At 44.8% G+C, this 23240-nt stretch overlaps 1 protein-coding gene across 1 annotated transcript; it reads right to left on the bottom strand.

Moving 5' to 3' along the window:
* Nucleotides 1-1566: 1566 nt before the first annotated feature.
* LOC141060824 (olfactory receptor 1E16-like) lies at nucleotides 1567-2481 on the bottom strand. Its single transcript, XM_073557203.1, has one exon. It carries the CDS (start codon nucleotides 2479-2481, stop codon nucleotides 1567-1569), a length of 915 nt encoding a protein of 304 aa, XP_073413304.1.
* Nucleotides 2482-23240: the final 20759 nt, after the last annotated feature.

Here is a 23240-nt window from a genome sequence, read left to right as displayed (position 1 = left end):
GATGTCTCAAAAATCTCCATTTGAGGGGGGCATTTTTTGAACACTTGTCAATGTATTACCCAGTATTTATCTCAGCATCCAGTCAACAAGTTGAATATTTCTAAACTAACTTTCTCAATGAGAGCTTTTTGCAGACGACCGTATTATCAGTCTGAGTGCAATCTGGCAAAACTTCGGATTGGATCCGGACCAATGTTATGCTATGGGTACATCTTCAGTTTTTACCTTAGACCACAATAATCCAAGGAAAAAATTGCTACATGCCCGAGTTTGATCCAGTCTTCAGATCCCACTCGGTCATCCAAATCTATGAGTGTGTGGAAACTATCGGACAGCACTCGGATGATATCTAAGTACACTCAGATTTGCAAGGATTAACAAAATGAAGATGATGGAGACATTTTTTTTCTCCATCTTCTCTTCATCCAAGATAATCAGATCACACTATGCTCATACTCTGATCATACTCTGATCAGAGTGTGATTTGCATAATCGACGCGATTCTCTCGGATGAGAAACTATACGGTCGTGTGACCAAAGTCAAAGTCATACTCTGCTGCAATATTGAAACAATCAAGAAATCTTTATTGAATCATGATATATGCTATTAAAAACCAATAAAATACAATAAAATGCTACGAAAATACATAACGCAGGACAAAATATGGAAGTTTTCTGCAGCGTTTTTAAAAATCATTTACTGTAAAAAAGTTAGTGTATAAAGTATCAGCTAATAATAAAGTATCAACAGGCAAACCCTATATCAACATCAGTAAGGGTTACAAAATAGCCACATTCAAATAACAGCCAGATAAAAAGCAGCAAAAAAATAATGAGTCAGATAAACACTGTCTAAAGAAAAACTATCCTTGTTGACAATCGCAACCAATCACATTACAACTTTCAATTTTCAAGAGCACCATAAGAAGTAAAAGCAGTTCTATAATGAGTTGCTATGGGCAACAAGGACTGGATCTTATTTGGCCGCTTCGTAAATCCCTCCCATGAGGATATGTAATGATCATGCTAAAAGGAACTTGAGGCATAATGGTTCTTACAAAATTCAGGGGCCGTCCAAATCACAGATTTCTCAATTATTTGTAGACATGAATGAGTCGATCTTTAACTAATTCAAATCCATTCAGAATCTCCCATAAAGTTTTGAAATTATTACGGCAAAATGCAGCCAGCCATTTTGAAGATAATTTTGAGAGCAGGAGAGGGGCTTAAAAAAGAAAAAAAAACATTATTCTGACCTGTCCTTGGACCTCATTTGACTCCAATGATATGTGACCACATGGGCCTCAGAAGACAAGCAGCGGCAGAGGTGGTGTAAGCATCAGGAAAGGGTCCAGGACAGCTGAGTATAATGTGTTTTTCATCTTTTTTAATTCATTTGCTCCACTTTGTTTATTATGATTTGGGGTTTGACGAAACCTCCGAGCATAATAATACATGGTATCGTGGAATTTTCAATTTGGACCTAATTTTATTCGGACCAAAGAAAATCTGCTGACGGTTTTGAGTACATGTGTCCGAAATGAGTTTCGAGAGATTCTCTTATCTCTATTTGTATGATAGAAGAAGAAGCAGTGCATTTTTTACATCTTTATTTCTAAGACTATATATAAGGGGATTTAACATGGGAGTTACTGCCGTGTATAATACCGAGAATATCTGGTCACAAATTTCCGAATTTTTCGAGACTGGTGTCATGTATGTGCACATAATGGTTCCATAGAAGATGGTGAGAACCGTCAGATGCGAAGTACAGGTGGAGAAGGCCTTTCTTCTGCTATTGGTTGACTTTATTTGCAGTATGGTCCTAATGATCTGGATATAAGACAGTATAGCAAACATAAATGGGATTGGTCCAAATAGCAAAAATTCGAGTTGAAGTATGATTTGGAAGAATTTTGTGGGGCACGAAATTTTCACTAAAGCTTTAGAGTCACAGTAGAAGTGATGAATCTTGGTGGAGCGACAAAAGTTCAATTGTGAGGCGAAGCAAATAAAAAGTAATGAGTTCAAACACCCTGAAAACCAATTCACACACAATAACATGACAATATTCTTCATTCTCATAATGAGATGATAGTGTAAGGGCTTACAAATAGCCACGTATCGATCGTACGCCATGACTGACAGCAAAATGATCTCCGTTCCTACAATGAAATTGTAGAAGTACAACTGAGTGAAGCAATGTAAGAAAGATATGGAATTGTCTCCAGACAGTAGAATATACATCAGTTTTGGAAGGGTAATATTTATGTAACAGATGTCCACAGAAGACAAGTTACTTAGGAAGACATACATTGGGGTGTGGAGATGTCTGTCCATCACAATCACTATAAGAATAATGACGTTCCCTAGAACACCAATGAAGTAGACTACAAAGAAGACCATGGACAACAATGGTTGCCTCAAACCGTCGCTAGAAAATGCTACAAGGTGAAGTCCTTTGGTAATGGACTTGTTCATCCTGAATGAAGAAAAATATTTTCAGATTCCAAAAATGTAGCATTATGTTCTCTGCTAAACATATATAAAAGTGATGGGCGCCATAGTAATTCTGAGTAGCGCTCCTATACTACAACGCTATCCACCTGATGCAAGAGGGCTTGGTGTCTGTTTGTTTCAAACTACTTACCATGATCCTTGGATTAATTTCCCACACGATTGTTAGAAGAGATCTCAATACTGGCTCTCACAGCTCAATATTATGAATAAAGCCCCAGTCCCAGTGCCCTAATGCATCATACAGGGGTCCCTTCTCTCTATGAATTGAGCAACCCCTATTCTAGTGGACTTGAGCTGTGGAATGACCACCAAAGCATCAACATTTACACTAGTTTGTAGCATAACAATGCTAATATTCAAGTTCATATCAAATGTCTCATTTCATAGCTTCAAAAAATGTTCTAATTTATATGGTAGAAATACAGATGTGTCCTTCCTCGGCTTTGCTGCTTTCTTGAAATATCAATAGATGAGTGTGTGAGACAACTGGCTTTAAGGAAATAATTTTTTGATGTTCTGTCAGGAAATGTAACATAGTAACATAAAAAAAGACATTTGTCCATCCAGTTCAGCCTATATTCTGTCAGAATAAATCCCCAGATCTACGTCCTTCTAAAGAACCTAATAACTGTAAGATACAATATTATTATGCTCCAGGAAAACATCCAGGCCTCTCTTGAACCCCTCGACTGAGTTCGCCATCACCACATACTCAGGCAAGGAATTCCAGATTCTCACTGCCCTAACAGTAAAGAATCCTCTTCTATGTTGGTGGAAAAACCTTCTCTCCTCCAGACGCAGAGAATGCCCCCTTGTGACCGTCACCTTGCTCAGAGAGATATTTGTATTATCCCCTTATATACTTATACATGGTTATTTGATCACCCCTCAGTCAACCTTTTTCTAGATTAAATAATCCTAATTTTACTAATCTCTCTGGGTATTGTAATTCCCCCATCCCCTTTATTAAGTTTGTTACCCTCCTTTGTATTTGCTTTAGTTCCATTATATCCTTCCTGAGCACCGGTGCCCAAAACTGTACACAGTACTCCATGTGCGGTCTAACCAGAGATTTGTACAGAGGCAGTATAATGCTCTCATCATGTGTATCCAGACCTCTTTTAATGCACCCCATGATCCTGTTTCTGCTTTATGTGTCTATTTATGGCTTCCTTTTGGTTTTGATGTGTATTGCAGCCTGTCATGGGCTTTGCTATTATGCCATAATATGTTGAATTTATTTCAAACATATTTGAGTAAAAAAAGGGTGTGCATGGAGTTATGTTACATGAGAACGTACCCCAAAAAAACGGGAGTTGTCTTCAGGAGGGTGGTTGTGGTATGGACTTTAGTTTCCAGCTGAATGTTTACGAAACACTTCAGAGTCAGTTTGCCAGCCGGTATTGTTAGGCTATGTGCACACGTTGCGGATTTTGCTGCGGATCTGCAGCTTTTCTGGCCCTGCGGGTCCGCAGCAGAATCTGCTGCGTTGTACAGTACCATTTTACTCTATGTAAAATGGAAACCGCTGTGCACATGCTGCAGAATTTTCCGCACAGATTTGCTGCGGTTTCTAATCCGCAGAAAGAATTGACATGTCAATTCTTTCTGCGGATTCCGCTGCGGTTTACCATCTCCTCCATTGTAGAGGTGATACTGTATACCACAGGGCTAAACCGCAGGCTAATCTGCAGGTAAACCGCAGGTCTTTTGATCTGAAATTCACCTGCGGATTTTTACAAATCCGCGCAGAAAAATCCGCACCTACAAAAACTATGTGTGCACATAGCCTTAGGGAAGGTTGCATTTGGCATTAGTGATTTTCTTTTTCTGTGAGTTGTTTAATTTTTTGCCTATTTTGTGATGGCTCATTTACACTAACAACACGCAGTTATGAACTTATGAAGCTTTCCTAATTTTTGGGAAAAAAAAACATCGGAAATGGTCATTTTGTAAAAAACTGCTTATAAGGGATCTGCTATGAGTAAAACATAAGTTCCATAAGTTCCTCCTCACTATGCTCCGTTCCATTGGCCTCAAGGACACCATTCTCTCCTGGTTCTCCTCCTATCTCTCTGACCGCTCCTTTACTGTATCTTTTGCCGGTTCCTCCTCCTCTCACCTTCCCCTTACTGTTGGGGTCCCCCAAGGATCGGTTTTAGGCCCCCTCCTCTTCTCCTTGTACACTGCCCCTATTGGTCAAACAATCAGTAGATTTGGGTCCCAGTACCATCTCTATGCTGATGACACCCAATTATACGCTTCTTCTCCTGACATCACGCCAGCCTTTCAAGAAAACACCGGCGATTGTCTAAATGCTGTGTCTAATATCATGTCCTCACTATATCTGAAACTGAACCTGTCAAAGACTGAACTCCTTGTGTTTCCTCCCTCTACTAATGTACCTATACCCGACATTGCTATTTCTGTGGGTGGCTCCACTATTACTCCCCAGCAACATGCCCGCTGTCTTGGGGTCATACTTGATTCCGAGCTGTCCTTTGCCCCCCACATTCGATCACTGGCTCGCTCTTGTCATCTGCACCTCAAAAACATTTCTAGAATTCGACCTTTTCTTACTTTTGACTCTGCAAAAACTCTTACTGTTTCTCTTATTCATTCTCGTCTCGACTATTGTAACTCTCTTCTAATCGGTCTCCCTCTTACCAAACTCTCCCCTCTCCAATCTGTCTTGAATGCTGCAGCCAGGATCATATTCCTCACCAATCGTTACACCGATGCCTCTACCTTGTGCAAGTCATTACACTGGCTACCCATCCACTCCAGAATTCAGTATAAACTTATTACCCTCACCCACAAAGCCCTCCATGGCTCAGCACCACCCTACATCTCCTCCCTTGTTTCAGTATACCACCCTACCCGCGCCCTCCGTTCTGCTGATGACCTGAGGTTAGTATCCTCAATAGTCAGAACCTCCCACTCCCGTCTCCAAGACTTTACACGTGCCTCGCCAATTCTTTGGAATGCACTTCCCAGGTCAATACGATTAGTCCCCAATCCCCACAATTTTAAGCGTGCCCTGAAAACACATTTATTCAGACTGGCCTATCGCCTCAACACATCAACCTAACCTATCCCTGTGTGGCACAGCCAAAAGTTTTACCATAACCAGGTTCCCCGCATCATATTCCCATGCTTTATGCATCCATTAGCCCTCTGTGTCCGTACTGTCACACACCTAACATTATGGCTGGTCCATACAATCAGGGCAACTGTTAACACCCACCTTTCTTGTCTACCTCTTTCCTCATAGACTGTAAGCTTGCGAGCAGGGCCCTCTTTCCTCTTGGTATTTGTTATAATCTACTGTATGTGATTATTGTTATGCTGTAATGTCTATTGTCTGTACAAATCCCCTCTGAAATGTAAAGTGCTGCGGAATATGTCGGCGCTATAAAAATAACATTTATTATTATTATTATTATTATTATTTTAAACAAGGTGAAGTGACAAGTGAAGATAAACCTCATTCCGGACATCCTGCATCGATGAAAATGTGCCAAAAATTCATTAAGTAATTCTCAAAAATCACAGCTGAACCATTGGATGAACTTATGGAGTTGACTGGGATTTCATAGAGTTTCTGCTAGCAAATTTCAGCGAAAGAATTGAGCACAAGATGAGTAGCTGCCAAATTCATGCCTTACAACAAGCACTTCTGCTGCTTTTTAAAAAAAAGGTACCAAAAATGTTACTGCCCCTTTGGATATCAGCATGTTTACTATCCTATTGTTTAGCATTCTGCTTAAGTTTCAATTTTCTTTAAGGAATTAAGTAAGAACTACCTGCTTATACTTTTGGATACTGCATTGTCATACATCTTTGCTTGTCAGATACAAAGGTATATACAGAAATACAACATATTTTTGAAGATGGCAAAGATGTCACAGCATTCACCCTGTCAAAGTGTCCTCAGGCTGTTTCTAGAATAGCAGCTCTCTCCCCATTAAAGCTACTGAGGCTGATCTGAACTACCGGAAACAGTCCACATACAAGACAAGAAGAGTATTTCCAAATGTTAACCATTTTGGAAGTAATTTTTGACCACATTTTAGCTATCTGAAAGAAAATACCTTTAATTCTTGCACCTCATTACTTCTGGGTAAAATAGATGTGTAAATTTTCACTGTTGAAATTTGAAATGACAAATATCCCTCACAGACTGCTATTTATACAGTATGTCCTTTATGAGTTACTATTGGGATTTCAAGAGATATTCCCAGCAAGAATAAGTGTTACTGTACTGTATATGGAAAATATTATTGGGTTGGTTTTGTAAATTACTAAATGATAATGTGAGGTTATATATCAATATGGGCACAGGACTATGGAATGGCAGATATGCATGACGGGTATATGGGCATGGGACTATGGGATGGAGGATATGCATGATGGGTATATGGGCACGGGACTATGGGATGGAGGATATGTATGATGGGTATATGGGCACGGGACTATGGGATGAAGAATATGTATAATGGGTATATGGGCATGGGACTATGGGATGGAGGATGTGTGATGGGTATATGGGCACGGGACTATGGGATGGAGGATATGTATGATGAGTATATGGGCATGGGACTATGGGATGAAGAATATGTATAATGGGTATATGGGCATGGGACTATGGGATGGAGGATGTGTGATGGGTATATGGGCACGGGACTATGGGATGGAGGATATGTATGATGAGTATATGGGCATGGGACTATGGGATGAAGAATATGTATAATGGGTATATGGGCATGGGACTATGGGATGGAGGATGTGTGATGGGTATATGGGCACGGGACTATGGGATGGCGGATATGTATGATGGGTATATGGGCATGGGACTATGGGATGGAGGATATGTATGATGGGTATATAGGCACGGGCCTATGGGATGGTGGATATGTATGATGGGTATATGGGCACGGGACTATGGGATGGAGGATAATTAGAATTTGCTATAACTAACCACAGTTAGTTACTATGCCCGGGTAGCGCCGGACTCTTCAGCTAGTTCGTAATAAATGTATTGATGTATGGATGTATTGAATTATTGAGGTTTACTAAATTTTATTATTTGTATTTCTATCTGTGCTACAATCAAGTTGATTGAAGATAGTAAATGGGTTGTGCAGTGAAAATAAGAAATCACCACCTACCCACTGTAAGGCAGTGGCTTTCATGTCCATGTGGCAATGAAGCAGTGACCCAGGAAGGTTCAACTTAAACGTCTTTGAATTCAAAACTCTCAAAATAATGGCAAATGGTATCCTCAGGATCGCAGCCAAGTCTTCCATAACAGTCCATATCAAACCATTGGCGACTGCACCACCGTATCACTCGTGGGTGCATAAATGACTTTCCCTTCTCTTACCTGTGCTCAGTCTTCACACAAGCATGTCCTGGACAGAGCTCCCTGTCCCGATGCTTGCAAATAAGACACTGACATACCCAAACCTTAGCTTAAAGATTAAATGGATTTCAGGGACATGGGCCACTCCCAATGCCCGGAATGGAGGGAGAGAATCGCACCACTACCTATCCTGCAGACCTCTCTAAAAATAAAAGCCCACGTTGAGTTTTCTGAAAATCTGACTCAGTCAAATAGTTTGACCAACTGCACTCTCTCTTTTATTCTGCATTGTAACCATAGGTGTGGATGCAATCACAATGCACTCCAGCAGGTTCAGTATGCCTCTATGTGCATCCTGGGGTACACATACCGCCTCTCGTGTATGATTCCCCTCACTGTATCACACCATCTTTACATGGGATAGGTGATAACTTAGCGATCGATGTAGGTCTGACTACTAGGACCCCCACCGGTGGTCAGAATGTGGGATTTTCATTCCCAATTGGGAACTTTTTTTTCTGTTAGAATGGAGCAGCAGTGTGTATACTCTTGGCTTTATACCGCAGCCCTATAGAGAATAATGGACCATAGTTGAGCATGTGCACTATTGCTCCATTCTAATGGAGATAAAAATTCTGCTTTCTGCCAATGGTGTGAGTCCCAGAGATCTGACCCCCATTGATCTCTAAATTATCATCTGTTCTCTAGGGAGGTGATAACTTATCGTCACTGGTCAAACCCTTTAAAGATTTACAGTGAAACTTACGACAGTGACATGTATGTTTCTAGTGCATTTCCAGGACGTACAAAACTTGAAGATATCTGTGAAGGTCGCCCCTGGGTTCTTTGGTAATTTTAAAATATTGAATTATTCCAAAGGCCATCTTCTATCTATGGTTTGATCTGGGCTATGCATAGAGGGGAACAAAAAAATATTTATTGTGACGAAGTCACTGGTAAAGTGCAGGAGGGGAAATATGTTTCACTACGCCTAATGGCATCAGTGATATAAAACCCAGAGATTTTCCCTCCAGCACATTAAGTGTTGTGAGGCTTAAGTTGCATAATTGGCTGTTTTTTACGTGGACAACCATAGAGTGGGTGGGAGGTTGTGCACCTTATCTCCACCAGCAGAGTCAGCACCGCCATGTGCTGACAGGACCTGCGTCCTGTCAGTCATGTGATCTGTCACATGGGCGGAGGAGTCATATGGTCTGGGGCATAAGTAGCCTGATTCCACAGGCAGCAGTACTGAGTGTCTGGAGAGGACGGACTCCAGGAAAGTGTTTATGCACATGGTGTGAGTTAAAGGACATTGCTAACCACGAGTGGGCTGATCCCCACTAATGCAAGGGCTGCACGTAGTGCTACCATTTTGTTTTGCTGTTTTTCCCAGAGGGCCGTGTTTATTTTGTGCTTAAAACTTGATTTATGCTGTATTTAATAAAACAAGTGCATCTTTAAAGCCGCAGTGTACCCGTGACTACCTCTGCGTGCAGCCGAGTGAGCCGATCTACCACAGGTGGTGGTGTTAGAAGTGTGGGCAGCGTTCCCAGCAAACACGTGTGATGGCCACAAGCCAGCGCATATGTCAGGCAAGATGGTTGACCTACTCAAACATTTGCTACAAGCACAGCAACAACAGCACCAGCAACGCCAGCAACAATTACAGCATCAACAGATGGTGCAACAAGAGACCTGTAAGCTGCTTATACAACAAATGCAGCAGCAGCACCAGTAACACCAGCAGCAGATTGACTTGCTGGCAGAGGCGGTTCGTGGAAGTCCGGCAGTGCCTCCCACAAGTCCAGGTGACAACACATTTGTGCAGAAGGCGGTAAGATGAGATATGTAAAAAATGACCCCGGGTGATGATGTGGAGGCATTTCTGACGGTGCTCGAGTGGGTGGCAGAACATGTGAAGCTACCACCAGAGCAGTGGGCCGAGGTGCTGGTCCGCTATTTTACTGGTGAGGCCCAGAAGGTCTATGGTGATTTGGCATAACAGGATGCCAAATTAAAAACTGAAATTTTTCAGACCTGATTGTGTGCTATTTGATCATTAACCTGGATGACATCTTGATATACTCAGAGGACAGTAAGTCACACTTACACCATCTTCGTACGGTTCTTGTGAGACTCAGGGAGAACCATTTATATGCTAAGCTGGAGAAGTGTTCATTATTTATGCAAGAACTGTCTTTTCTGGGTTTACTTGTGTAAGAGGAGGGCAGGACGGTAGTCGCAGCCGAGGACATCGTTACTATGTTTTTATTCATGTTTTATTTTCACAGTTATTATTGTGTGTGCTATGTATCATTGTGTTGTTCATTTTGATTGGGGAAGGTACGTACCTTGCAGCGGGTATATATCTCCGTCATTTCCTCTGATTCACTGACCCGTAGAAGCTCAATAGAGCAAAACGGCCGTCATCAGCCGCACACTCCTCCTTCCTTCCTTTTCCTGATGAGTGCAACCGTATCTTTCTTCCAGTGCATTCAACATATTTACAACAAGGCTCTTAAAGGGGAGGAGGCGATAAAGGGATGTTCTATCCCAATACCCTACATTTGTATCAGTCGAGGGATTCCGTATGGATACTGGGAAGGTTCAGGCCATTTCAGATTGGGTGCAACCTCATGACCTGAAGGGGTTGCAATGATTCCTGGGCTTCGCTAATTACTATAGGAAGTTCATTGGAGGGTTTTCGCAGGTGGTGAAACCCTTGATGGAACTCACTCTCAAAGAGGCGGATGTAAAAAATTGGTCCGTGGCCACGAAAGATTCCTTCCAGACACTGAAGAAATGTTTTACTTTTGTACCTGTGTTGATACAACCCGATCCATCAAGACCTTTTTATCATGGAGTTCAACGCTTCGGAGGTGGGGGTGAGAGCTGTGTTGTCCCAGGGTCCGTCCACCCTTACTAACCTTAAACCCTGTGCCTTTTTCTCTAAAAAAATTCTCTTCGGCTGAGAGAAATTATGATGTCGGCAATAGGGAATTGTCGGCGGTTAAATTGGCCTTCGAAGAATGGAGGCATTTTCTGGAGGGGGCTGTTCATCCCATTACAGTCATCACTGATCATAAAAACCTCGCCTATATCAATTCCACTAAGATATTGACCCCCAGGCAGACTCGGTGCGCACTTATTCATTTTACCATTATGTTCCAACCAGGGTCTAAAAATATAAAGGCTTATGCCTTATCCTAAAGTTTTGATTATGTGTCCACTCCAGAACCTCCTTCCTCCATTCTTCAACTGGGAGTGGTTGTGGCAAAAGTCTCTTCTGAGTTACAGAGAGAGATTTTGGAAGCACAAGCTCCCGGGAATAAACCCCCAGGTAAATTGTTTGTACCTGAATATTTCCGTCTCATACTCCTGCAAGAATTTCATGATTCTGTGTTAAGTGCACACCCTGGGATTGCAGCTACCTGGGGGGCAAAAAGCGAGGAGTTTTTGGTGGCCCTCTATGGGTACTGATATCGAAAGGTTTGTAAATACCTGTGGGGTGTGCGCTCGCTCCAAGAGCTCTCAGGTTCGGCTGGCCGGGGAATTGGTACCTTTGCCAATTCTGGATAAACAATAGACCCACCTGTCCATGGGCTTTATCACTAATCTTCCCCCTTCCAAGGGCAACTCAGTTGTATGAGTAGTGGTTGATAGGTTTTTGAAGCAAGCCCACTATGTGCCATTACCAGCGTTACCTTCTGCCGAAACCTTGGCTCGCTTGCTTATACAGCACAAAGTTCGGTTGCATGGGGTACCTGTGAATGTGGTGTCTGACAGTGGTGTGCAATTTGTGGCCAGGTTTTGAAAGGCTTTTTGTAAGAAGTTGGGGGTTACATTGTCATTCTCCTCTGCTTATTACCCTGACTCTAACGGACAGATTGAACGCACCAACCAGTCGTTGGAACAAATTTTGAGATGCCTGGCCTCTTCCAGACAAGAGGACTGGTGTGAGGTATTGCCCATGGCAGAATTTGCGTTCAACTGTCATATTAATCAATCTACTGGTAAATTCTTGTGCGCAGTGCTAGGGTTCAAAGAGATGCCTGTTCATTTCTTATGCCCTCGTTCAACAACGCTATGCTCTGCACTCGAGACTCTAGCAGCACACAAAACCTTGCACTCAACTTACCACAGATCACCTCCTCTCCCCCCCCTGCTTGCTACTACACAGGCAAAACTCAGATAGCCCAGAACAGTGATGACACTCTCAAGACACATTACATACTACAGGCTACAGGCAATCAACCACGGTAAGCGTTCCTCACAGCCAGTAGCCGTGGGTTCTTTAGGGCCACCTGAGGTACATATTCCACATCCTACCATGTCAGGGCACCACAAATGTCTGGCAAATGCGAGTATAGGACTACACAGAATGGCTCGGGTGACACAAGCAAGTACTACAGATTCACAAGGAAATCAGCAGACTTACCGTGTTCTCATGGTGGTGATCAGTCTCCAAGTTGAGCCACCCTGAACATTGCCCCTCGATCCAAGCCGGGTGTTGAGGTCTGGTGAGCATACCCCCTCACCATGTTGTTGAGTGCCAAGAATACGGGGGTGATTTCTTAAGGTGAGACCTTTAGTGATTGCCTGTTCCTGACCTAAATATGAGCCAGGTGCATGCATAAAGAGAGACACTGGACACCGGAGTCAGATGTATGCTCCATACTTGGCAAAAGCTGGCACACAACTGAACTTTATTAGTGGACCAAAGAGAGCATATAACAGGCAGGAAGTGTGTGTTGAACAAGTTCTGAACAACTATGGTATCAATCTATGATAGGTCCATGCCAACTTCACTCCATGTAATGTATTCAATCTTCAGTGTTCAATATCTGCTTCATATTCCAAGGATTCCTTCCAGGGCGTTGTTCCAGGATGCAGAGCCATTTTGCCACATCATATCTAAACTGTTTTATGTAAGGTTAATAATTGATTTCATTAGCCATTTTCTCCCTCACATGGCCACCACACTGCTCCTTTCTGTCTGTTGGGGTGCTACGGCTCCCTCCCCCTGTGTGCTGCTGTCCTCGCTCTGCATGTCCCTTGCCACGTGCCTTGCCCATTTTAAATGGACTACAATATTTTCCACGTTCACTACAAATGGCTGGATTTTGAGCACACTTATATGTGATCCGTGTGATGGACAAATCACAGTTTGAAATGGATGGCATGTAGGTAACTATTCTTGACAGCAAGCTGGTGTCAATAACTTCCCTAACACACTGCAACACAATTTAAATGGAGGCCAGAAATGGCAGAATTTTGAGTGCACTTATATGTGATCCGGGTGACAGACAAATCACAGTTTTAAATAGCTGGCCTGTTGGTAACTTTTTAACAGCAAACTGGTGTCAATAACTTCGCTAACACACTGCAACAAAATTTAAATGGAAGCCAGAAAAGGCAGAATTTTGAGCGCACTTAGGGAAAAATGCAAAGTGCTATATCTGGGCAATAAAAATGAAAAAAGCATATACAGATTGGGAGGAATAGGGTTAAGCTACAGCACATGTGAAAAAGACTTGGGTATACTAATAGATAATAAACTGAACATGAGTCAACAGTGTGATGGAGCAGCAAAAAAGGCAAATGCAATTCTGGGATGTATTATCCCCTTAATGTCCAATGACGGACATAGTCCGTCATCAGACATCTCCCCTGCTTAGATGAGGACTCCGGCGCTGAGCCGGCATCAAAGCCGGGACATGTCAGCTGTTATGAACAGCTGACATGTGCCCGCAATAGGTGCGAGCGAAATCGCCGTCCGCCCGCGCCTATTAACTAGTTATTTCCCGCTGTCAAAGCTGACAGCGGCATTTAAATAGCATTTCCGGCTGCCGGGCCGGAAATGATGTCATCACCGACCCCGTCACGTGATCGGGGGTTGGCGTCATGTTGCCTGGACAACCAGAGGTCTCTATGAGACCTCTATGGTTGTTCCAGGCATATGGCTTTCAGCACCATCCGGTGGTCGGTGCTGAAAGCACAGCAATAAATCTGCTACATATGGGCGATCTGCTCATCGCCCATAAGTAGCAGAGCCGATCGGGTTGCGCATGCTTCTAGCCTCCTATGGAGGCTATTGAAGCATGCCAAAAGTAAAAAAAAAAAAATGTTTAAAAATAAAAAAATTAAAAACCTAAAAGTTCAAATCACCCCCCTTTCACCACAATCAAAATAAAACAGTAAAAAAAAAATCCCACATACACATATTAGGTATCGCCGCGTTCAGAATCGCCCAATCTATCAATAAAAAAAAGTATTAGCCCGATCGCTAAACGGCGTAGCGAGAAATAAATTCAAAACGCCAGAATTATGTTTTTTTGGTCGCCAAGACATTGCATTAAAATGCAATAACGGGTGATCAAAAGAACGTATCTGCACAAAAGTGGTATCATTAAAAACATCAGCCTGGCACGGAAAAATAAGCCCTCACCCGACCCCAGATCACGAAAAATGGAGACGCTACGGGTCTCAGAAAATTGCGCAATTTTTTTTTTTCTAGCAAACTTTGGAATTTTTTTTCACCACTTAGATAAAAGAGGACCTAGACATGTTTGGTGTCTATGAACTCGTAATGACCTGGAGAATCATAATGGCAGGTCAGATTTAGCATCCAGTGAACCTAGCAAAAAAGGCAAGCAAAAAACAAGTGTGGGATTGCACTTTTTTGGCAATTTCACCGCACTTGGAATTTTTTTCCCGTTTTCGAGTACACGACATGCTACAACCAATGGTGTCATTTAAAAGTACAACTCGTCCCGCAAAAAATAAGCCCTCAGATGGCCATATAGACAGAAAAATAAAAAAGTTATGGCTCTGGAAAGAAAGGGAGGGAAAAATGAAAATGCAAAACCAAAAATACCCCTGGTCGTTAAGGGGTTAACAGAAGCATACAGTCTAGATCACGTGAAGTCATTATTGCCCTCTACTCCTCTTTGGTCAGACCTCATCTGGAATATTGTGTCCAGTTTTGGGCGCCACATTTTAAAAAAGACATCAGCAAACTGGAGCAAGTTCAGAAAAGAGCGACCAGAATGGTGACCGGTCTGCAAACCCTGTCTTATGAGGAAAGGTTGCAGGATCTGGGAATGTTTAGTTTGCAAAAAAGAAGACTCAGAGGAGACTTAATACCTGTCTAATAATATCTCAAGGGCTGTCACATTGTAGAAGGATCATCTTTATTCTCATTTGCACAAGGAAAGACTAGAAGCAATGGGATGAAACTGAATGGGAAGAAGCACAGCTTAGATATTAGAAAAATCTTTTTAACAGTCTTCAAACAGAGGCTGGACAGTATCTGTCTGGGATGATTTAGTGAATCCTGCTTTGAGCAGGGGGTTGGACTAGATGACCCAGGAGGTCCCTTCCAACTCTACCATTCTATTAATCTATGTGATCCGTGTGACGGACAAACCATATACACAAGCAGAGGGAAGTCCAGTCACCAGCAAAATGGAGTATTGGATAGAGGAAAATTAGGCTATGATATTATTGTGTGTGCTATGTATCATTATGTTGTTCACTTTGATTGGGGAATGTACGTACCTTGCAGCGGGTATATATCCTCTGATTATCATAGCCTAATTTTCCTCTATCCAAAACTCCATTTTGCTGGTGACTGGACTTCTCTCTGCTTGTTAAAAACACACATGTGACATGCACAAGTGTGAACACGTTGATCAGACAATGCTCACACCACCCACTAAGGCCTGTTTCACACTTGGCGGATCCGTTTTTTTTCTCCATTGAGTTGCATTACCGGTGCATCTTGACGGATGGCCATCCGTTGGATCCGTTTTTTTGCGGATCCGCCAAATTTTTGCCGTCCGCTGAGATCATCGAACGGAGCCTGTAACGTTTTTTTGCCCTGCGGATCCGCATTTTCCCTTTTTATCCCTGAATCTTGTCTGGCTGCTGGAAGAAAACTCTCTCGCTCTCCCCCCCAGGAGCGGTTGCTTTAAATTTTTACCATCAGCGGATCCGTACATCCGCCGTTCCGCTCACCCCCGTTTCTGTCAGTCCGCCTGCGGATCTGTTTTCCGCTATTTTGGTGGATTTTGACTGACAGAAAAAACGGAAGTGTGAAACAGGCCTAACTGAGATGCAACAAGAAAACACAGAATGACAGATTTGCAAAAATACTCTGCAATAAAAAATGGCAGTAATCAGCAAGTGCTGGATAACAAATACAGGGTATTTAGTCGATACATTTTTTTGCGCAAAAGAATGTACACCAAGCTGCTCCACCACGTCAAGGTAACCCCTATCGAAGCAGTTCCTATCTAATGTATTAAAAACCTGAACATGTGAACAGTGTCTAATATGACCAGGATTCAGACAGGCTGCTCCCTAGTATGGACTTGTGGTCTGAGACAGCTCTTATGTGCACGTCACACAAGAGAGGGGTGGGGTCTTCCAAACCAATGTAAGCAAGGAAAAAAAACGGATTAAAACACACATGTGACATGCACAAGTGTGAACACGTTGATCAGACAATGCTTACACCACCCACTAACTGAGATACAACAAGAAAACACAGAATGACAGATTTGCAAAAATACTCTGCAATAAAAAATGGCAGTAATCAGCAAGTGCTGATTCAGACAGGCTGCTCCCCATGTCACATGTGTGTTTTGAATCCATTTTTTTCCTTGCTTAGCATGGTTTGGGAGACCCCACCCCTCTCTTGTGTGACATGCACATAAGAGCTGTCTCAGACCACAAGCCCATACTAGGGAGCGGCCTCTCTGAATCCTGTTCATATTAGACACTGTTCACATGTTCAGGTTTTTAATACATTAGATAGGGACTGCTTCGATAGGGGTTACCTTGACGTGGTGGAGCAGCTTTGTGTGCATTTTAAGCAAATAATCAGGATTATGATACAAAAAAAAATTATTTCTGGCCCCTGATACCTGAGGTTATGTCTAGAAATATCTGTAAAAGCAGCAGCAGACAGAACTGGAACTCTTTTTATTATAAAAGTACAAAATACATTTTACAAAACAAGAAAACAAAAACCACAAAACCAAAAGACCTTAAAACCAATAGACCAGAGTCCAGAGTCCAAATTAACAGAGTCCAAATACTTTCCAGCTTCAATAACCTCCAGCAAGGACTTTTCCCATGTACCGTATTTTTCGGACCATAAGACGCACTTTTTTCCCCCAAAATTTTGGGGGAAAGTGGGGGGTGCATCTTATGGTCGCAATGCATGGTTTACCTGGTGCGGTGGTGGCAGCGGGCGAGGCTCTGCGGTGCGGTGGTGGCAGCGGGCGGCGCTCTGCGGTGCGGTGGTGGCAGTGGGCTGTGCTCCGGTGCAGGAGCAGCGGCTCCGCCGGCGTTTCTTCGCAGCCCGGAGGCCCCCGCAGCACCCCTTGCTGGGCGCCGCCATGTTGCGTTGGCCTCCGGGAGCATGGACGCCGGCAAGATGGCCGCCGGTCCGGGGACGGCGCATGCGCAGCTTCAGATCTCGTGCCGAGATCTCGGGGGATGAGATCTCGTTGCCGAGATTTGAATCTCGTCCCCCGAGATCTCGGCACGAGATCTGAAGCTGCGCATGCGCCGTCCCCGGACCGGCGGCCATCTTGCCGGCGTCCATGCTCCCGGAGGCCACCGCAACATGGCGGCGCCCAGCAAGGGGTGCTGCGGGGGCCTCCGGGCTGCGAAGAAACGCCGGCGGAGCCGCCGCCCCTGCACCGGAGCACAGCCCGCTGCCACCAACGCACCGCAGAGCGCCGCCCGCTGCCACCACCGCAGAGCCCAGCTGCTGCTGCCCCAGCACAGCTGCCCCTGCCCCAGCACAGCTGCCCCTGCCACAGCTGCCCCAGCACAGCTGCCCCTGCCACAGCTGCCCCAGCACAGCTGCCCCTGCCACATCTGCCCCTGCCACAGCTGCCCCTGCCACAGCTGCCCCTGCCACAGTTGCCCCTGCCACAGCCCACCTGCCCCAGCACAGCTGCCACTGCCACAGCTGCCCCTGCCACAGCTGCCCCTGCCACAGCTGCCCCTGCCCCAGCACAGCCCACCTGCCCCAGCACAGCCCACCTGCCCCAGCCCCAGCGCAGCTGCCCCAGCACAGCCCACCCGTCCCAGCCCCAGCGCAGCTGCCCCAGCACAGAGCTGCCACCACCGCACGAGCCTGGACCACTGAATGACCCCTGTGACTACTTCTCCACCTGTGCCGGATCCCTTCCCAGGTAAGCTGAATTCGGAATGTAAGACGGACCCCCATTTGACACATTATTTTTTTTTTCCCTATTTTCCTTCTGAAAATTGGGGTGCGTCTTATGGTCCGGTGCGTCTTATAGTCCGAAAAATACGGTATTTCCTTTTCCTTAATGAAAACCAGAAAACAAAGAAGAAACCTAACACACATTCATCAACAATCACACATTCATCCACATTCACACTTTCCCTCTTTAAGAAAAACAAAAAGTCTGGCCCATTTGCCCATAAAAAGAAAACCCCCCATTGCCATAGCACACCTGCTGCACAACTGAAGCCATGCAGTAAAACATACTCCTTTTATAATTTTTTTTTTTATTATTTTTATTTTTTTTCCCCACAACACGTCAAAAGCCTAACTTAGCCCAATGCCTTGTACCCAAGGTCCATGAAAAATCTCATACATATCACAGCACACTGAGGTCCATGAACAATTTATTACGCCTATCACTGCACACCAAGGTCCATGAAGAATTTATCATGCCCTTATTTCCCTTTAGTGGGTCCATTTGCCTTTGGTTAATTTTCCTTGTCAGGATGTCCTTTTTCATCAGGATGTCCTTTTTCATTTTCATTTCTTTGAGAAAACCCACACACCCCCACCCACCCTGAAACTAAACCCCCCCAACATGCTGTCAACACACAGACAAAACATACAAACATAATAGAAGCAACAGAGAGCAAAACCAAAACACCTTTACAGCCCACCAGTCTCACTTCCACCTACCTGATTGCATCTGCCAAAACATGAAGAGAGGGGTCATCTCCTGGTTCAGGAACGGTTTCAGCCAGGAAAGCTGACATCCCATCTCGATCCAGATCTCTCTTTCCCAAGAGGCATGAGTAAAAGGACCTGACCACCTCCAGGATTCCTGATTTGGATCTTCTCAGGGAACCTGTACTGTCCATCAGTCCTGTCACCACCTTTCAACTCACTGACATCTTACAATTTCTGTAGGGGTCGGGTGTGCGGTACCTCTCAAAATCCTTCTCAAAAAACAAAGATGTGTGCCTATCATACTTACACCTTTTAAGCAAAGACTTCACCCTGGAGATTTCCTCGCGGTCACCTCCAGTCGAGACAAGCTGCTCGAGTTTCCTCCTCATAGCCCGATACAAGTGATGCCTGTTCAGACCTCTGAGGCTCGAAAGCTGACGGAAGAAACTTGCCACCCTCTCTTTGAAGATCTCCCACCACTCACACTTACTGCTACAGAGATCCAAAATTCTAGACCTACTTGTCATGATACCAGTGCTGGTGGATCGGCACTTCTGGGGTTAATGGTTTGATCTCAGTAAAGACTCTTACCTGCACACCTGGGACTTATGGTGGCCTCTCATTGCTTCTGGGAAAGCTTCTCATTGCCCCAGGAAGCTTCCATCACCCATCAGTTATACTTTTGCCCTTGGCATTATGTGGTGACCCCTGAGTGTGTTTGTGCTGCGTTCTGGTTGCTTGGTACTCTGTGTACGACTCGGTCTGTTCTCTGGATATTGCTTGTTGGATTCTGCTTGGTACCTTCTATGTCTGTTTGGTTTTGACCCCTGCATGGCCCCGACTATCCATTCTGTCTCATCCCTGGTACTTTACTGCTATCTCTGTGTATGACCTCCGTTTTGCCTGACTCTAAGTATTTCTGTATAGTGTCCTGCCATCTCTGAAAGCAGGACGCTAAGCCCCGCCCCCTTGCAGTCACATGACTGTGGGTTCTTCACTGCTTGCTAAACTTCAGCGTCCACAGGTCCTGTGTATTTGTACTTTCCGGCTGTACCTGACCCCGGGCCCCACTACAGCCTTCGTGGACTGCGGATCATCGATTGATCACATCCCAATTGGTCACACGCTGCAAGATAGGGTCAGTTAGGCTCAAGGTTCCGATTAAGGTGGTGGCCATTGACTCCTCTCCCCTCACTAAGGAGGGAATTCTCTGTATGTCTGACTTGTTTTCGCTCAGAGTGGGCGCTACTCATGTGGAAAACCTAAGTTGTTTGGTTCTGGACAATCTACCTGCAGGGTTGGTGTTGGTGTTCCCTGGTTACAACGTCATAACCCAGTTATTAACTGGAAAATGGGGGAGATTGTTCAATGGGGTTTAATGATTTTAAGTTGTGTAATAAATCCGCTCTGCTGGTTGAACCTGTTAAATCTGTGTCTGTATCATCTGTCTAGCTGGAAGGTATTCCGGAATGCCTGAAGGACTTCGAAGATGTATTCTCTGAAAGCGAGGCTGAGACGTTACCGCCACATAGACCCTTTGACTGTGCTATCGAGCTGGTCCCGGGGGCTAAATTACCTAAAGCCCATATGTTTAATTTATCCGGCCCGGAGTGCTTGGCTATGAAGGAGTACATTGCTGAAAGTCTGCGCAAGGGACACATACGTCCTTCAGTCTTACCTGTGGCGGCAGGTTTCTTTTTTGTAAAAAAAAAAAGATGGCGGGTTACGTCCCTGTCTCGATTTTCGGGAGCTTAATCAGATTACTGTACGGAATACGTACCCCCTTCCGCTGATTCCCGATTTGTGTAACCAACTATCAGGGGCAAAGTGGTTTTCTGAACTGGATCTTCGGAAAGGAATATAATTTGATAAGGGTCCGGGAGGGGGATGAATGGAAAACTGCGTTCCTCTCGTCCGAGGGACTGTTTGAAAATTTAGTCATGCCGTTTGGTCTTACCAATGCCCCCGCCATATTTCAGAATTTCATCAACGTGGTATTCTCGGATCTCATTGGTCGTTTTGTCGTTATCTACTTAGATGATATTTTGATATACTCCTCCGACAGGCATTCTCATCTGGAACATGTACAAACTGTTCTCCAAAGACTGAGAGAAAATCATCTGTATGCCAAATTGGAGAAATGTGTAGTTTGTGTTCAAGAATTGTCTTTTTTGGGATTAATTGTATCCTGTGAGGGTTTTCTCATGGACCCCAAAAAGGTGCAGACCATTGCGGATTGGGTGCAACCCCGAGATCTTAAGGGTCTTCAGCGCTTCTTGGGGTTTGCCAATTATTACCGCAAATTTATCCGGGGGTTTTCGCAGGTGGTCAAACCTCTTACGGATCTAACATGCAAAGGTGCGGATGTGAGAAATTGGTCCTCGCTCGCAAAAGAGGCCTTTGCGACTCTGAAAAAATGTTTTATGTCTGCTCCTGTGTTGGTACAGCCAGATCCGTCCAAACCATTTGTGGTGGAGGTGGATGCCTCTGAGGTGGGGGTGAGGGCAGTGTTGTCCCAAGGGCCTGCCACTCTTACCAACCTCAGGCCATGTGCTTTCTTTTCCAGGAAGTTCTCTGCTGCTGAAAGAAATTATGATGTAAGCAATAGAGAGCTTCTTGTGGTCAAGTTGGCGTTTGAGGAGTGGAGGCACTTTTTGGAGGGGGCCAGTCACCCTGTTACTGTGATCACCGATCACAAAAATTTGTCATACATTGAGTCTTCTGAAAGACTAATGCCCAGACAGGCCCGTTGGTCACTTTTTTTTTCTCGTCTCCAGTTTACTATTACATTCCGTCCAGGGTCAAAGAATGTCAAGGCTGACGCCTTATCTCGTAGTTTTCATCCTGTGTCTGCCCCTGAGCCACCGTCCTCCATTCTGAACCCTGGGGTGGTGGTAGCAGGGATCTCGTCTGAATTGGAAAGGGAAATTTAGGGGGTCCAGTCGCTGGCTCCTGCGGCCAAGCCAGGGGGCAAGTTGTTTGCCCCAGAGCAACTTCGCCTTAAACTCTTGCAAGAGTTCCAAAAATCCAAGCTGTGTGCTCACCCTGGTATATCAGCCACACGACTGGCGGTGGCTAGGATCTTCTGGTGGCCTACCCTTGGTTCTGATTTGAAGAAATTTATTTCTGGTTGTGGGGTCTGCGCTCGTTCTAAAATCTCTCATAGCCGGCCGGCGGGGGATGCCCTTGACAGTTCCCGAGAGACCATGGACCCACCTGTCCATGGATTTTATTACCAATCTTCCCTCTTCCAGGGGTAATACGGTGATATGGGTAGTGGTGGACAGATTTTCAAAGCAGGCTCATTTTTATACCCCTGTCCGCATTACCTTCTGCTGAGTCCTTAACCAGATTGTTTGTGCAGCATGTGGCCGCTTGCATGGGGTACCCCTGAATGTGGTGTCTGATCGTGGTGTGCAGTTTGTGGCTAAGTTTTGGCGTGCTTTCTGCAAAAAATTAGGGATATCTCTGTCCTTTTCGTCTAAATACCATCCCGAGAGTAATGGCCAGACGGAATGCACTAATCAGTCTCTGGAACAGATCCTCAGGTGCCTGACTTCTGCTAGACAGAATGACTGTTAGGATATACTGCCGTTGGCTGAATTTGCCTTCAATAGTCGAGTGAGTCAATCCACTGGTATGTCCCCTTTCTTGATCAACTATGGGTTCAGTCCTCATTTTGGTGAGTTTTCTCGTCTGGATTCAGGGTGTCCTGGGGCTGAGGACTCTGTTCGGTGGTTAAAAGATACATGGGCAGAAGTCCAGCGGCGTATATCTAGGTCTCAAGACAGGTACAAGTTTTTCGCGAACAGGAAACGAACATCTGGTCCCATGTTTCAGGTTGGAGAGAAAGTTTGGCTCTCCACGCGAAACATTAAGTTAAAGATTCCGTCAGCCAAGTTGGGCCCCAAATTCATTGGCCCGTACAAGATTGTGGAAAAAATCAATCCAGACCCTAACGTCTTCCATAGACCTCTAATGAAGCCTTTTGAAGCAGTCCGGGGAGAATCCGAGTCCACTGCTCCTCCGGTTTCGGTTGAGGGACATGTGGAATATGAGATTGGTCACATCGTAGATTCCAGGTTGGTACAGCGGTCAGTACAGTACCTAGTTCATTGGAAGGGGTATGGGCCGGAGGACAGGTCCTGGGTGCCGGCCCGGTTGATGCATGTGGATCGCCTGGTTTGGGCATTCCATGCTAGGTACCCGGGCAAGCCTGGGGGTCCAGAGGCCCCCCGTTGAGAGGGGGGTACTGTCGTGATACCAGTGCTGTGGACCGGCACTTCTGGGGTTAATGGTTAGATCTCAGTGCAGACTTTTACCTGCACACCTGGGACTTATTATGGTGGCCTCTCATTGGTTCTGGGAAAGCTTCTCATTGCCCCAGGAAGC

The sequence above is a fragment of the Dendrobates tinctorius genome, unplaced genomic scaffold, assembly GCF_039654945.1.
Source record: "Dendrobates tinctorius isolate UK_male_01 unplaced genomic scaffold, ASM3965494v1 ptg000245l, whole genome shotgun sequence".
In the NCBI taxonomy this organism is placed as follows: domain Eukaryota; kingdom Metazoa; phylum Chordata; class Amphibia; order Anura; family Dendrobatidae; genus Dendrobates; species Dendrobates tinctorius.
Note: the sequence above shows the minus strand (reverse complement) of the source record. Positions and strands in the feature narration are given on the sequence as shown.